General features: G+C 50.7%; 1 protein-coding gene across 1 annotated transcript in view; it reads left to right on the top strand.

Moving 5' to 3' along the window:
* Positions 1 to 16,282, top strand: part of Tub (TUB bipartite transcription factor) — a 57,109-nt gene that overhangs the window by 35,128 nt on the left and 5,699 nt on the right. The window contains 4 exon segments of the mRNA XM_027942385.2: positions 10,518 to 10,569; positions 11,086 to 11,248; positions 14,543 to 14,686; positions 15,958 to 16,125. Coding sequence (XP_027798186.1) covers positions 10,518 to 10,569; positions 11,086 to 11,248; positions 14,543 to 14,686; positions 15,958 to 16,125 — 527 coding nt within the window.

Raw genomic sequence — 16,282 nt, 5'->3', positions numbered from 1 at the left:
AATGTCAACTAGGGAAGCCATGTGAGTGAGAAAAAATTTGAGTTGAGTGTGCACACACACTCTTAGAGTATGCACACCTCCCCCCCCACATATATCAACACATGTTCAACAAATGTTCATGTTCAGACCTGTTCCAGTTGCAGGACCATCTCTCATACACATTCATATATACTCTTATCATATAAGCATATAGTCCCCCTGGCTCTCTAACATCCCATGTACATACACATAGGCCTTCTTGCACATGTGTGCACATATATATGCATTTATCAGCACACAGACCCATTGTTCCCTCACATCCTGTGTGTGTACATACAGCCTCTGAACGAAGGGACATGGAGAACTGTCTTATTTCTGCACCTCTTTCTACCCCCAGATTTTGCTCCCTTAGGACAGCCTAAAGTGTCTATTTAATAGATTCAATTATTCCAGGCTCCTGAGACCTTCCAACTTAATTCTGATTGCTTTAAGGTGTCAGATAATTTGGGAATAAAGGGGTGAAAACAGACTCAAATTCTTGAAGAGAAAGTCTTCTAGGCTGTAATCATCTCTGAAGAGGTAGCTGCTGACAGCTGCTTTGGGAGGATTGGCCTGGAGAAAAGGGTCTCCAGGGATCAAAGCAACTGTCTTCTTTCTTTTAGGCATGGCTCTGTCCTGAAGAACAGAGGCTTCCAGGGAGGGGTTTTACTGCTGTGCTTTGGCCTCCAAGGCAGGGCCTAATCCTTTCTGCTGCCTTTCCAGGGAGACTGGGTGAAAACAGAGGCAAGGCAATGGCCCTGCTTTCTGCACTGCACTCTACTCCCACGTGGTTTATTTTGTCTGTTCTGTCTGCAGTGACAGTCATGGCTCTTGAGGCTAATAAATAATCAGAAATAACAGTGTTTAAATAATGTCACTGCTGTGCCAGACAGAGATAGATCAGACCAGTCCTATGCTCCAAAGCCTGGAGAGGAGGCTCAGGGTGTGTGCATGTGCACTTTGTGGTCTGATATGCAGGAAGAAGCTGAAAGTAAGGGCTGTGGACCCAGACTCCTTGCATGTGAATGCTAGCTTCACCATTGACCAGCTATGGGACTTTGTGCAAGATCCTTGATTTCTTTGTGCCTCAGTTTCCTCCACTCTAAAAGGGAGATGATAATAGTACCTAGCTCTTAGGGTGACTGTGAGGATTAAACAAGCTGTAGTATGCAAATAGCACCTAGAACAGCTTCAGCTCCTGATGCTCAGCAAACGTCCAAATATGTTGATTATTGTGTTTGATAGTTAATGGGCCAGACAAGGCAAGGCTGAGAAGCTTGGGGAGTCCTGGGGTGGGGATGCTGGCTTGGCCCCAGGGCAGGGGATGAGACCCCTCCCTCAGGCCTGCTGGCAGTTCCCACACTGTTTTCTACCCGGTCATGATAGCACCAGAGGATCCCCCACGGATACTCTTCTGGCATGGTTGGTTGCTGAATCCAGGGTGAACATGAGGACACTAGAATGTTGTGCAGGGACTGTGTTCCTCTACAAACCCTTCCCTAGACCCCCTGCTCCCTATCCCCAGGCCCCTGGCAGGCCCCTCAGCCTACTGTGTTGCAGGGTGCCTGGCCTCTCCTCCCTGCTTCCACCACCCTGCCTTCCTTAGAAATGCCTTGTCTAGTATTAAAAGGGTCCTATCACAACCTGGACCACATCAGCACTCAGACGTTAAGAGGATCTTTGCTGAGAAGTTTTTCCTCCCATGAACTGGCCCATAGAAAGGTTTTTGGAGGGCAGAGATGCTGCTTCAGTTTCAGCTCCGTCACTTCCTAGCTTCGTGTCCTTAGGTATTTTAACAATCTTGGGACTTTATTCTCTGGGAAATGGGTAAAATATTTACCTCTCAAGGGTACTATGCTGATTAAATACTATCACTTTGTAAGAGCTGGCAGTGCAATAGACCTTGACTGCTGCAGCTTAGACGTTAGGTAGCCCTGCTTGAGGAAACACCTTCTTTGGCTTTGGCTCCCCAGGTGGGCAATGTGAGACATTCTTGATGTGGAGAAAGCTCGCCTGCCTGTGTGCTCCACCTGGAGGTTCTCAGGACCTCTCTTTGCTCTACCGGCGTCCCCCTCCCTTACCCCCTGCCCCCGCCCAATCTGAGCAACGGTTTCTCATCCCTTAGTGGAGATATGTAGGTTTTCGAATCCTCCCGCATCATAGAGGAAGAAACTAAGGCTCGGAGGCCTGGAGACCGGCCTGATGCTGGCAGAGCCTTTATTAGCCCTAGATGGGCGCCGGCGCGGTACGCGAGCCCTGATCCCTGCGATTTCAGGGAAGGGGCCGAGAGCGGGCCTGGGGGTGGGGTCTCCTCCAGGGCGGGGCCAGGGAGGCGGGGCGGCCGCGGCTGCCACGCAGTGCTAGGGCCCTGGGCGCTAGAGGGGGTGCCCAGCGTTGAGGGCGGCCTCTCCCGCCTCCACGCGCGCTCCCGCCAGCTCCCGCCCGTGAGCCTGCTGCGGCCCCGCGCACTCCCGCCGCTTTGCCCACCGCTACGCGCAGACAGCCGCTCGCCAAGCCCGCGGCTGGGGCCCTGGCGTGCAGCGCGGGCCTCGGCGGGGCCCAGCGCCCCGGCCTGGGAGGATGCGGCCCGAGGCGGCCCAGGAGCTGAGTAGGGCCCCTGCGTCGGCCCCAGCTGGTCCCGGCTTCCAGAGCCGCAGCCGCCGCCCCGCCCCCGAGAGACATGACTTCCAAGCCGCATTCCGACTGGATTCCCTACAGGTATGCGGGCGCCGGCCCCCCTTCTTTTCAACTCGCGGCGCGGGCAGGCCCACCACCCTCCAACGCTGAGGGCGTGGGGCAGGGTCGTCCACCACTTGAACTCGGGACGTGGGGCCGGCTGGGGGCACTGGGCAGCTCTCAGGACACCTATACTCTCCGCATCCTTTCCAACACTGGGGACGCGAGCTGGAGGCACTAGTCTTTACTATACCCCAACTTTGCCGGAGCCCACCTACCCTTCTTCACTCCCTAATCGGCCCTGGATGCTGGAAGGGGCCCGTGGCCTTGTTGGGTCCAGCAGCACCATGTGGCCGCCAGGGGAAGGAACGCAGACTGCTGTGAGCCCCCTCCTAGGCCTGGCACCCGGGTCACACGCCTGTATAGCTTGCATGCACAGACCCATACATCTATGTTTGCACCTACAGGACGTCCTCGCTTTGAGCCAGAAATTTCCCTGCTGGTTGATTTTATATACTCAAAGCATGAATTTGTGAAGACAGCTATTCTGAACCCAAACCACGTGGGGTTCATATGCACATGCACCTGTATATCTCTACAGACACCAATTTTGGGGCTCACACAGGTGCATGCCTACCTATCTGTGTGTACACATCCTGTATCTGGAGAATACCTGACATTTATTACCCCTTACAAGTATGACCATGTTTCAGGGACTTGTTAAAAGGATGATACCTGGGTGCACACCAGCTCACAATACATAGAACTGCCCTCAAATGCACAAAAGCACTAAAGAACCCAGGTACACTTAGGGAAGCCAACCTCCCTCTGTTCCCAGACACTGTGATCTGACCCAAGGATGTCCTGGCTTTTCTTCTTGTGAGAGGGTTGGGGGTTAATCTGAAATCCTCACACAGTTTCAGGCTTTCCCCATCCTCTCTATTTCATTCTATTACCAGGGAAAGGAGCTCATTGCCATGGTAGCACCAGATCCTTGTCTACCCATTGGCTCCTTGGTTGCCATGGGCTACGGGGCTGTCTCTAGGCCTCCTGGAGAGGCAGGAGTGTAAAAAGGGTGCTGGACTGCTAAGGCCCACTTTTTATTGCCAGTCCAGGTGCACCTGCCTTTAGGTGATAGGACCAGACCCTCAGGACCAACATTATAACCCAGTGCTCTAGGAAAAGAGCCTGGATTCCAGTCACTAACAGAGAGTAATTCTGACAGCTCTCTTCTATGAGTGTCCAGTGTCCCAAATAGAAACCAGCTGAAACTGCCTGAGGCTTGTTAAAAGCAGACCTTTCTTCAAACAGGCACCTGTCACTGGTTTGAGAATTCAGGATTTCTCTTGAGAATTGTTGTTGGCCTCCAATCTCAGCTCCTGTGGGGGTTTCAGGGCTTCCCAGGTTATTTTGCATCCCAACATCAACACACATACACACACACACACACACACACACACACACAAACTTGTGCCAGGTGTCACCCATAGAATCTCCTGGAGACATGTACATACACATCTCATTCTCACATGCATCAGGGAGACATGGGGCTGTGCTGACTCAAAAGAGCATTTACCCTGGACAGACATCCAGTTTAGAGGCATAGGTAGTTTCTGGATTATCCTGGCCTTTCTTGGCACATGTGAGTGGAGGATCTTATAGAAGATGAGTATTGCTGATCATTTTTAAGCCCCACAGAAGTGCCTTGGTAGTGCCCATGGACTGAGTGGACTCCAGTGTTGTGGAAGTAACCTGTGAGGGAATCCAGATGCAAGGTGGTGGCCAAAGACTGAGGAGAGTTGGAAGGGACAGCATATGGCTATAGGGATGATAGTGTGTTTAGGATCTGGCACATTGAAGGCTGGGCTGAGCCAGGCCAGGTCACAAAGAGCCAGGGACTAAAGTAATTTGTAGAGCTAGTGCCTGGTTCCTTGGGAAAACCTGCCTCATTCTAGGGAGGTTTTATCCTGTTCCTAGTAAAGGGGACCCCACGGAGGTAGGGAAATGACTCTGTCCTCCAACAAGTGCCTAGGACACTGGTATCCTAAGCAAGAAGTAAATGGCACTTGATCAAGCTCAGGTCCAATTCCTCCTCCCACACTCAGCCTAGAGCACCAAATCCTGCCATCCTAGAAGCCTAGCTGTGAGGAGCAGCTTGGCACCTTTGCAGTCCTACACTGCTTGCTTTCCTTATTCTTCTGTCATCCTGCTGTCTTGTTATGCAGTAAGGAGGTAGGTATCAAACTGGAGGTGGGCTGTAGTCAGAAGTTTCCAGGATCCCTCCTGCCCTGCTTGCTGGGTATTTCTGGGAGTACAGAGTCTGGAAAAACATTGAACTAGGGGGGTAGAATTCTGCAATGGAGAGACTTGTATTCAGAGAAGGAGTTTCAAATTGTCTCTTACATTAACTGGGCTGCTGATTGCAGGAAAAGCCACAAGCCTGTCTGATCACAGAGAAAACTGGGGCAGAAAACAGACAAGACATTTTATTTGCAGCTGGGGGTGGGGAAGCTGCATGTGTGCATGTGCTTTGACTGGTACGAGGTTTCCCTAATGTCCCAGCTTGTCAGAATTGGAATGTGACATTTTGTTTGGGAGAGAAGGGTTGGCTGACATCTTGTTAGCTCTGCTGGTGGGGTTTTACTCTCTCTGTGGTGGTTGCATCTTACATTCCCTGGGTCTAGCTCATTTTCTTGAAAGTAGTGATAATTGGTGATAATCTTCTTATGGGTAATTTTAATTCAGTTTATAATGATCATGGATTAATCTCACATTCTGACTTAAAGCCGTTTAGTTTATAAAGTTGAACAAAAAGAATCATTTTTGCCTTTTATTTTTTCTACTACTATAGTAATTTTCATTTCTGCCAGTTTATTTTTACCTGTATCCTTTAAAAAATTTTAGAAATTTTGGTGTATTAGTTATACATAATAGTAGGGTTCATTTTGACACATTCATCAATGCATATAACATAGTTTTTTCCCATTTCTTGAGGAGTATTAAATGCCCATAATACATGACTTTACAACTGTTTGTAAGTTGTAGGTGGATGTCTCTCTGAGCATGAAGAAGGACTGTGGCCATAGGTGTCTTATGCTGAGTGCAGTTGATGGCCAACTCTGTACTCTTGTCTGCATGGTCCTGAGGCCAGTGTGTGGTGTTTCCCTCACAAGGCCATGAAATCCTTGAGATCAGGGATATTACATTGTTCCTGACTGTGTCTCCAACACACATAAGATGGTCTACTTCTTTGAATTAATGTGGCATCCCCAGGTAACTTTTAGGGCTCCTCACCTCTCCTGGCTCCACATTTGGGTTTTCCGCACACCTGAGGGATACAGTGCTTTCCCAGCACAGCAGGGCTACCCGGAACACTGCTTGCCAGGTATGGCTCTAGGTCACAGAGACTCTCAGGCCAGAAGCACCCATGCAGATCATTTCGTTCTTTGTGTGAATGCCTCCAGTAGCATCCCTGCCAAATGCCTTCTACCAGCTGGCTGTGATGGTGGAGAGTTCTTCCCTTGAGTTGAACCTGAGCATGGATCTGGGTTCCTCCTCTTTTGGGCCCTTGTTAGGTTCCTCCTTCCACTTGCTCACTTTGCTTTCTAGGGAGCAATATGATTGATTGCTGATTGAGCAAAACTCCTGACTACTATAGTTTTGCTACTAGGTATAGCCTCAAAGGTACCCTGCATGCTTAGGGCTACTACTTTACCTCTGGCAACTCCTTCTAGCAACTTCCCAATTTTCTGTTCTCTAGAGATCACAAGCTGTGTCTCATGGTTTCTTTTTGCATGGCAGAGTGTTAGAATTACCTATGGCACTTGCTTAAAAAAATAAAAGTGAGTGGGGAGCGCACTTTGATTCTGGGGCATGTTCCTCAGCAGTTCTGAATTACCAAGTCAGGGCTAGTGCCCCTTATAGTTTTAATGCACCTGATATGTTTAGGAACCACCAACTAAAATGGGGGCAGCCCATCCTAGAAAGCCAGAATTCCTATGAACAGCATTGCCCTTTTTCCTTCTGGAGCTGGCCCCATTCTCAGTGTGTTCCAAGCAACTGCAAAGTAATGGAAGCCACAGATGTGGACTTGCTGGGGTCTGGCATTGAGCATAGGGTTGCAATCAGATACTCTGAGTGGCCTGCTTCCCCAGACAACCCACTTCTTGGATCCCTGGGTCCAGCAGGGGCAGCTTGTACTGTGACTGGGAGAAAGAATAAGGACAAGAAGAGGGGAAGTTGAAGTGGGCATGGAGAAAGTATCCAGATGGTTAGGTCTGTCCCCAGGCCTCTGGCTAGCACTGATGAATTAGATGGAGTTTTTAAGTATAAGAAGAATGATAGAAACAGGTTTCCTAAATATGTTGGCCATGTCTGGCTTTTTTTTTTTTTTTTTTTAGCCTACACAAAAAGTGCCCTTGTGCTTTTTATCATCTTTTTGTCAATCATGATTCACTCCCCAGGAATCTGTCAAGTGCCTCTGGGAGAACTGAGTGGAGGTAGCAGGCCTTGGTCCTGAATAGAGCAGTTGGATTGGTGGACACTGCAGATGAGATCCAGTGGCTGGTACTTTCCTGCACCTCCTTGGTCTGGTCCCTAGCAGGAGGTGACTGTAATGAAGGAGTCTCCGGGTTCAGCTGGAAGACCTATTCATCAGTACCCTATCTTTGTCCGAGCCTCCTGGCGGGGCTGCAGCTGGCAGCCTGGGCTTGGCAGTAATTCCGTTGTTGGAGCTCTAGTGATTAAAAACCATTATTGTCTCCTTGCGTGGTTTTCATTTAGTGCTTCCTAGAATGGTGCCCATCAGAAAGAGGCAGGCTGGGGAGGTGTTTTTGAGAGAGACCGACCCTTAGGAATGGTGCTGCGGTGGAGATGAGGAGGCAGGGCTGGCTGAGGGGGCGGAGAGGGAGCAGTGCCTGTGAGGAAGAGAGGAGCTATGGTCTTGCTCTCGCTGGAGACAGCCATCATTGTCATTGATCTCCATGACCTGCTGCCATCTGCTGGGGGATTCTTTGATATTCACCAGGGAGAGACATTGTGTACTTGGATGCATTGTCCTTAGGCAGGAACACCCTTCTAGTACAAGCTTGTCAGTGCCAGGTGATTGTGGTCTTTTCATAAGGAGCAGCTCTCCAAGAAACATGTGCTTCCCCAAGAACCTGGTTTCACCCAGTGTTGTGTCCACTCTCAGGGGCTCCTAGTGTCAGTGGATTTATCATAGGCCTCCCAGGTGGGTCTTGCTCAGTCAAGCACATGTTGCTTCCCTTCTGTCCTGCCCCTTCCACGCACACTCCCTGCCTTCGAGGGTATTCTTTCATGTCTGGTGTCTAATGAGGTGGTGAGCAGCTCTTTTGGGTACTTCTGAGATATCTAAAGTTTATAGAATCTCTTTGAGAAACTTCACCCTTGTGTTCATCCATCTTACTCTGAAGGCCACACTAAGTTTTTTCTACCTGTGATTTTATCTGGTGATCAGTGTCCTTTTTCTCCTAACAAAATGGAGATGGGGACAGAGAGAGGAAATAATGTATTCATGGAAAGCAGTCTCATGCCTCAGATATAACTATGTGAAGTCCATAGAAGTGACAGTGCTGTGGTAGGAAAATGTCCCCTTATTAGGGGCACAGAACAGTGAGACTTCTGTTTCTGGAAACAGTTCATGTTCATCAAGCTACTACTGTAACCCAACATTTCTAGAGGTGGCTTTGTTGATGTGACCTTTATCTCTCAGTTGGATGGCCCCTTTTCTAAAGGACTCTAGAAATACACATATATATGCACCATGGAAGGTATCTTCTTTGTCCTGCTCAGCCAAGACCACTGCTGTGGATGACCCTTGGCACTGCCCTCTGAAAGTGTGTATGACACCCCAGTCAGCTATGAAATGCCCTGTCCCTCTGGCACCAAGGAAACCTTGCACTGTCTTACTGAGGTCATACAGAGACTTCTGTGGCCAGACCACTAGCACATGACTGTGAGGAGTTACAGGATGTCCCAGGCTCTGGCCCAAAGCTCAGCAAGCAAAGCCCAGCTGATTTTCAGTCCATTGCTCCTGTCAGCCAGGTGCAACGAACAGAGCCCAGACTGCATTTTAAATCCGTATTCTGGAATTAGGGGAGTGACTGTGCACTGCTCATGCCATGGTGCTCAATGAGGTTTGGAAATCAGTCTGTGAGTAGGTACTTTGCCCTTGGGTAACTCAGTTAGGCCTTTGACTTGAGGTACAGAGATGGTGGATAGCTGTGGCCTCTCAGACCTGGCCCAGGTGCTAGAGATGCCCTCAGGGAGCCCCAGATGCAACTGTCCCCTCTTAGGGCTGTTTTTTGGGAGACTAATACCTAGAAACATGTCTTTTGAGCAGTGTCTTCTGTGCTCTGGCAGCTGAGGGTTTGGTGAACAAAGATGTTGTGTACACAGCCCTACATGACAGTTGTGGCGCTTCTGATGTGCATAGTAGCATAGAAAAGGCCTTCCCAGATGTCACATAGGTAGGACAGATGCCAGCTAAAAGGATGCATAGCTCTCAAAGGTTGTTGTGGGTGAACTGTGATATGTGGACTTCCTTCCGTCCTCTGGCTGGCTCCCTCAGAGATATGAGTAGTTCAAAGATCATATAGGTCAATGTTTGTTCCAGCTAGAAAGGGCTAGCAGTCAGGGAGTAGAAATGGCTTTACCTTATCTTTGAGGTGATAGGCCTCTCTTTCCCTTCCACACACCATACTCACCTTTACACAGGTGTCTGCATGCATGTTTGCATACATACACAAGATGTACTCACACATTCCTTGTAGACCACAGGAACCTAATGCATTGGGGCCTGCCTGAGCAGGGACCCACAAAGAGGTCTGGTTTGGGGAAGGCTCCCGCATAACTGCACCAGGGCTGCCTGGGACTTCCCAGAGTGCAGGTTCTTAGGATTCATTTCCACTCCATGCAGCTGTCCTGACTTTGGTTTTTATAGAATTTGGGCCTAGGGTGTCTTGGGCTAGCCAGAAAGCTAAGTGGTTTGAGTTGCCAGCTTCCTACTCATGTTCTGCCTTCCTGGGAAGGAATGCCAGGCTGGGTAAGATGAGGCTTCCTATCCTAAGACTGGTCAGCTCCCTGTGCTGTTTATGCCACGTCTGTGACCAGGGAAGAGCTGGTGTCTGATTGCTGGGCAGACATTGACCTACTGAGGCCATCCTGCAGACATCCCCCCCGCCCCCAGCCCTAGACCTGCTCTGAGAGAATAGTGGATTTCTTAGCTTCCCTCTCCTAAATGAGGAGGACACTCTACCCTCTAAAGGAGAGTGGGAAGGTGGGTGGTGTCTGCCTACCTGAGAGCCAGGAGTTTGGGATGGGAGAAGGGAATCTATCCCAGAGGACCCAGCCTTCTCCATAAAGGATAGAAAGGAGGAACAGGAACTGGTGAAATCACCATAGGAAGCTGGAGGGAGCAGGCCCCTGGTTTGAAGGCCAGTTCAGGCCTAGGTTGTGGCTGATGCTTCTACGTGGGTTTCCTAGGTCTTAGTCAAGCCTGCCCTGTTTTGGGATCTGAGAGGAGAGGCTCATTCTATTCTGATTGGGTCCAGGCTGGCTGGGAAGTCCTTGGAGCAGTTAGTCCTATCAAGAGATAAGCTCCTGAAGTGTCAGAAATATGACTCACACCCTTCAAAGTGGTTCTTAGATGGCAGCTTCCATGCTTCCTCCCTCCACCAATTGGCTCATGGAATGACAGAGCCATGACTAGAGGGATTTAAAAGACTCATATGCTGTGGGGTAGACTCTACTCATATCCTGGCACCTGGTGGATAGGCTCTGAATACCCCTCTCTCATTCTGCAGTGTCTTAGATGATGAGGGCAGCAACCTGAGGCAGCAGAAGCTTGACCGGCAGGTGAGTGAGGCTGGGACTGGGTGCAAGGGCAGAGTCTGGATTGGGTATCCTCAGGCAGAGAGGGAGGGCTCTCTTTCCATGGTCCCTGGATGTTCCTATCAGATGGGGAAGAAGGGAGCCTGGGAGACTCCTGCACTGAGGCTCCACATCCCAGCATGGCTTTAGAGAGCCCCTCAGGGGCTTTCTGCTGACCTGGGTAGGTGAGGGGTTTATCCTGTTGGGTTTGTCCAAGCTGAGTATGTCACCCAGCCTAGGTGAGGCTTCTGCCAGGGAGGCAGCCTGGACAATTGCATTTGGAGGGCTGAGTTGCTGTGCTGTGGTCTTCCAAGATAGCCAGGCCTGAGTTGTGCCACCCTTTCCTGGACCCCAAGTTTGGGGACGCTGAGGACATAAGGCCTTGACACCCAACCCAGTCAGCAGGGCACTCTCTCTTACCCCGCTGTGGGAGCCCTCCTGGTGGAGGCAGGGGTGGGTGGGGGGACAACTCACCTCTGTGTCTTCCGCGTGCCTCTATAGCGGGCCCTGCTGGAACAGAAGCAGAAGAAGAAGCGCCAGGAGCCCCTGATGGTGCAGGCCAATGCAGATGGACGACCCCGGAGCCGGCGGGCCCGGCAGTCAGAGGAACAAGCCCCCCTGGTGGAGTCCTACCTCAGCAGTGCTGGCAGCACCAGTTACCAAGGTACACCCTGCTTCCTGCCCCAGGGACAGCCAGCCTGGGAGACTCCTGCATTGAGGCTCCACACCCCAGCATGGCTTTAGAGAGCCCCTCAGGGGCTTTCTGCTGACCTGGGTAGGTGAGGGGTTTATCCTATTGGGTTTGTCCAAGCTGAGTATGTCACCCAGCCTAGGTGGACAGCTGAGTGGGGTGGGTTAGAGACACCAAGCCTTTGGCCTTGTCAGATGCTGGGGCCAGAAGGCTAAAAACGAATCTGGAAGTTCAAATTTCCAGGTTTCTGATGTGGAATATTTGAGATCAGGAGGCAGCTCTTAAAAGTAGAACAGAGCCTGCTTCTCTCCTCCATTCTCTCCTGAGAGGAATCTCTCTCAGCATTGCGCACCACACCAGCTAGGGTATCAGGGCACAAATACCTGTTTCCTTCCCATCTTGAGCTCTCTATACCTTCAGTCTATCTGACTTCTGGCCTGTAGGTCACTGTCCCTGGCTCAGGACTTCTTCAGAGCTGTAGTGACCAGTAGTCTTCTGCTCCCCTCCTTACACTCTCTGTTCTCAGCAGAGCCCACTTTGGGGGAATTCTCTACCACTTATCCTGCAGAGGGATGGCTCCCTTATATCCCTGCATCTAGGACCCTCACTTCTGCTTGGGTTAGGTTGAATATGCCAGGCCAGATAGTGGGTTGGTCTCTGAGATAGAGGAAGACTGAGTTGTCACTGCCCCCTGCTGGTATGGTGCTGGTCATGCAGGTGGCTATTCCAAATGCAGTAGTACCTGTGAGAAGATTGCAGGCATCTGACTTGCAGGTAGGAAGAACCTTAGCAACCATAATGTTCCCTCCCTCTGTGGCTTCTTTCTGACCTGGAGCCTCCAGCCACATGTAGCTGCTGGTAGTTTCCTTATCTCAGGACTAACCTCCATCTAACTGCTGGCTTTGTCCTCCTGCCTCAGAGTTTCTCAGGTTCTCTGTGTTACTATAACAGCCCTTAGCTCACCACACTCCCCTAGTCTGTGCTTTAGAGGGCAGCAACCATATGAATTAGAAGAAAACCACTTCATTTTTAATCATAGAAGTTGTCTTTGGACATTTGCTAGGGCTAAGCATGGGGCTAGGTGCTTTACCTGCATTATCATTTCATCCTCAGTGACTCACTAACCCCATGTTTGACAAGGCCTGGGCTTGGATGGGGCTCCACAACATATTCACAGTGTGCTGCTGGTCACAGATTAGACTTTGATACTAAAAGGTCTTTCCACCATGTTATGTTGCCTCCCTGTTAAGATACTCCTTCCTGGTAATTTCCCTGTGTACAGCATCCTGGCCACACTTAAAATATCTGTACTCCATGTGAGAGGCCCTTCAGGATCCCCTTCAGGGACCTCAGCCCAGCTCTCAGGCAGCCCCAGCTGCTCCTCATGGAACTGGCCCTTCCTGACAGCCTCTTCTCCACTTCCCCTCTGAGTGCCGTTCCAAGATGGTGCCCTACAGAGAAGGCAGCCACTGTCCTGGGTTCTATGGAGCCTCACCTGCTGCCATGTAGGCATCACAGCTCCAGCCTTGCCAAGCATCTGAGCCATCAGGATTGCATGTGAGATGGGAGCCTGCACCCATGATTTGGGGCCCTGAAACTTTGTGCCAGAGGCTACATTTTGAGGAGTCCCTGATATAGAGGCCTTTGGCAGTGTCTTTTAAATCCTGACTGGGTGAGGTGGTGCCAGGCTGGCAGGAGACTGCAGTAAGAGCAGGGGAGCACCTCTGGGGTCATGCATGGCTAGAATAGAGTTTCTGGTCCTACCACTCCATTACCTGCTCACTTGTGACTGTGGGCAAGTCACTTGTGGTCTCCAGGTCTGTATTCTCCACTATCCAATAAGGAAAAAATCTGTCTTAGGGCTTTGAAAATTGAAGGAACTGTAGAGTGTTCCAGCATGTCCAAAACCAGCTGATTGCTGTTCCCTGCTAAGACTCCAGACCAGTCCAGGCCTTCAAGGGCCTTCCCTATAGGGACATTTGATATCTGTGAAGTGTATTCCCCTGTGCTTGACTGGGGGCTGAATCTTTCTCCAGCTCTGAGTGGTAGACAAAGCTCTGGTAGGCTGCTATCAGCTGGCTGGCTGCCCTGGGCGCTGGTTTCTGAGACTACCCCCACCCCTCCAATGGCATCAGCTGCCTCTTGCTCTGCCCTCTGCTGGCTCTGAGTGTTAACTACAGGATCATCCCAAGGGAGTTTGACATGGTTTATCCCAGTAAGGTGTTTGACCTTATATTGGCTGTATTTGTTCATTCTACACATTCATTCATTTCTTAAATATTTATTGAGGACCTACTTGGTGTCAGGCTCTGGATTAGAGACAGTGGTTTCTAGGCAGCACAGGTGGGTGTAGTCCTGCTCTTATGATCCAGGTGAGGAAAGTGTTAAATAGGTGACAGCTGTGCTCTGTGGAAAGAGATTGGCTCAATGAGGGGATGACAGGGCAGCTGCTCTGACTAGGGAGCTGTGGACAACTTCTCTGAACTGAGATCTGCAGGATGAGTGGGAGTTAATCAGGCAGCAGAGGCAGTACAGGTAGTGGGGACAGCCAGAGCAAGGGCCCTGTGACACAGGGGAGTACAGCATGTGCATGAGAAAGCCTGCTGTGGCTGGAACTCCTGGCTCCAGGTGGTTGAATGTGTGGTTAGACCAAGGGAAAGGGATATGGAGGAGCCAGATGTGCAGGACACTGTTGGTTTTTATCTTAAGTTCAATCAGAAACTATTTGTGGATTTCGAGCATATTGGAGTTTTGCCATGTGGAGAACATGGAGGCCACCAGCTGTTACCTTTCTGAGACTTCCTCCCAGGTGTGTGGAGTTCTTTGTATCCCACAGGTGCTCCATATTCCATGTTCCCACGGGCCTGACACCTGAGGGCTTGTGCAGGATCCTTAGAGTACTTGACCTGGCTGTGGTTCCTGCCAGAAGATGCAGCCTTTGCATTCTCTTCTGCTATTTTCCCTGGTGCATATTTTCATGGACACATTCTACCCCTGTTCAGGCTCAGAATAGTGTGTTGGACCAGAACTTTGCTGACTAAGCATGGCTTTGGCCTGCCATTAACATCATCACACTGGGCTGATGGTGGCACCAGCATGCCCTGCCCAGCATTTTTGTATGGTAGAAATGAGTGGGTCTGACTCTGGGCACAAAAAGTGGCACAGGGGCCCAGGTGGGAGTAGGGGTAGGAAGTATATTCCAGTGGAAACTCTAGCCTCACCTAATATCCGATTCTTTTTCTCTGTTTTGGGTTCTCTCCTGAGCAGTTCAAGAGGCCGACTCACTTGCCAGTGTGCAGCTGGGAGCTGCCCACCCAACAGCACCAGCCTCAACCAAGAAAACCAAGGCAGCTGCTGCATCTGGGGGCCAGAGTGGGGTCTCTAGGAAGGAGAAGAAGGGAAAGCACAAAGGTTAGCTTGCCTGCTCCACAGTCCTCCCCAATAGGCCTGCCTGCCCCTCCACCGCCATGAGGTCAAGGGTAGCTTCCCTTCCTAACTTGGAGGCAAGGTCTGGGGTGAGCAGTCTCAGTGATATAGAATGGCCAACAGACCTTGTCCAGTTCACGGGGTATGTGGGCTGGCCTGTGAGTATGGGCAGACTCTCCATACTGCCAGGAACTGAAGTTCAGTTCAGCTGTTGCCCAGGATCACCCCTCCCTTCTGCCATGCCTTGACCCAAGCTCCCTCCATCCTGACGCTTGAGCCAGGACATTCCCTTCAGTGGGGGCTCACTATATCTCTTGCAGCCTGCCCCATGCTTGTGCAGCATTTGCTATTTGCTCTTGCACTCTACTCCCTGCTCTAGCCCCAGTTCCACCCTCTGAGCCAAAGAGCAGTCTGTTCCCTCTGCTCTTCTCTGTACAACAAAGATCCCCAGAGGTCATGAACAGTGATGGCAGCTCCTGCCCCAAGTTCTGGCTCCTGGCTAGACACCCCATTTCCTCAACCCTGGGTGATGGGCAGTGATTTCCAGGCCACTGAATCATAGTTGGACAGTGGTATGTCAGGGTCCCTGGGCTTCTGGAGCTGGCTGCATCACTTTGAGCATAGCTCAGCTAGGCAGGGCAGCTGCCACCAGTGTAAGCTAGGCCTTGCTTCTGTGTCTGAAGCTGTCGTGCAGCAAGATTGACGTGGGATGGGAGATCCTCTGCCTAAAAAGGCAGTGTATGAAAACCAATCTTTTCTCAAGGGCCCTCCTATGTTTTTAATGATGTATGTGAGTTACCCTGAGTGTGTGTGAGAGAGACAGACAGACAGACACAGACAGAAACAGAGTCAGAGAATATAAGCACTGATAACTTGTAGCTGGCCATGTCTGTGAGTGATTGTTGGCCTCAACTATGAACTGTGGTCTGGATCAATCCTTGTTTTCCACGTTGTTTTTTCTACTGTGCAATTGGTTTTGTAGATGGCTGCTGTCTGTCTTAAGCATGTGGGGTATTTCAGATCAACTCTTGGTAATTAATGTGGGGAAGAGCAGAAGAATTAAAGCCCATATTCCTTCACAGCTTACCAATCATTAACAGGCTGACAGCAGTTGTTAGTTTTTTTAAAAATCAGTTTTGTGAGTAAAGTTTTGCAGAGGGTCTCCTCTCACTCATCCCTCACTCCCTTCATGGACGTCTGAGAATCCAGGCCCTCTTCTCCCTCCTGGACGTGACTCAGGAGTGTCTGGCCTACAGGCACCGGCGGGCCAGCAGCACTGGCAGAAGACAAGTCTGAGGCCCAAGGCCCAGTGCAGATCCTGACTGTGGGCCAATCAGACCACGCGCAGGATGCAGGGGAGACAGCAGCTGGTGGGGGCACCCTGTCCAGCCAGCAGGACCTGCGTGCCACGATGCAGAGGAAGGGTGAGCCCCGTGGGGGCCCAATTGGAACCAAAGCTCAGTCCCAGTTTCTCAGGTGCACCCTTCTCTGGGAGCATGGCCTTCCTGGGTCAAGTCCAGCTCCTCCCTGACCATGGGGGAGGGGACATACCTGGGGACAAATGACAAGTATGGGACAGGG

The sequence above is a fragment of the Marmota flaviventris genome, chromosome 9, assembly GCF_047511675.1.
Source record: "Marmota flaviventris isolate mMarFla1 chromosome 9, mMarFla1.hap1, whole genome shotgun sequence".
Lineage (NCBI taxonomy): Eukaryota > Metazoa > Chordata > Mammalia > Rodentia > Sciuridae > Marmota > Marmota flaviventris.
Note: the sequence above shows the minus strand (reverse complement) of the source record. Positions and strands in the feature narration are given on the sequence as shown.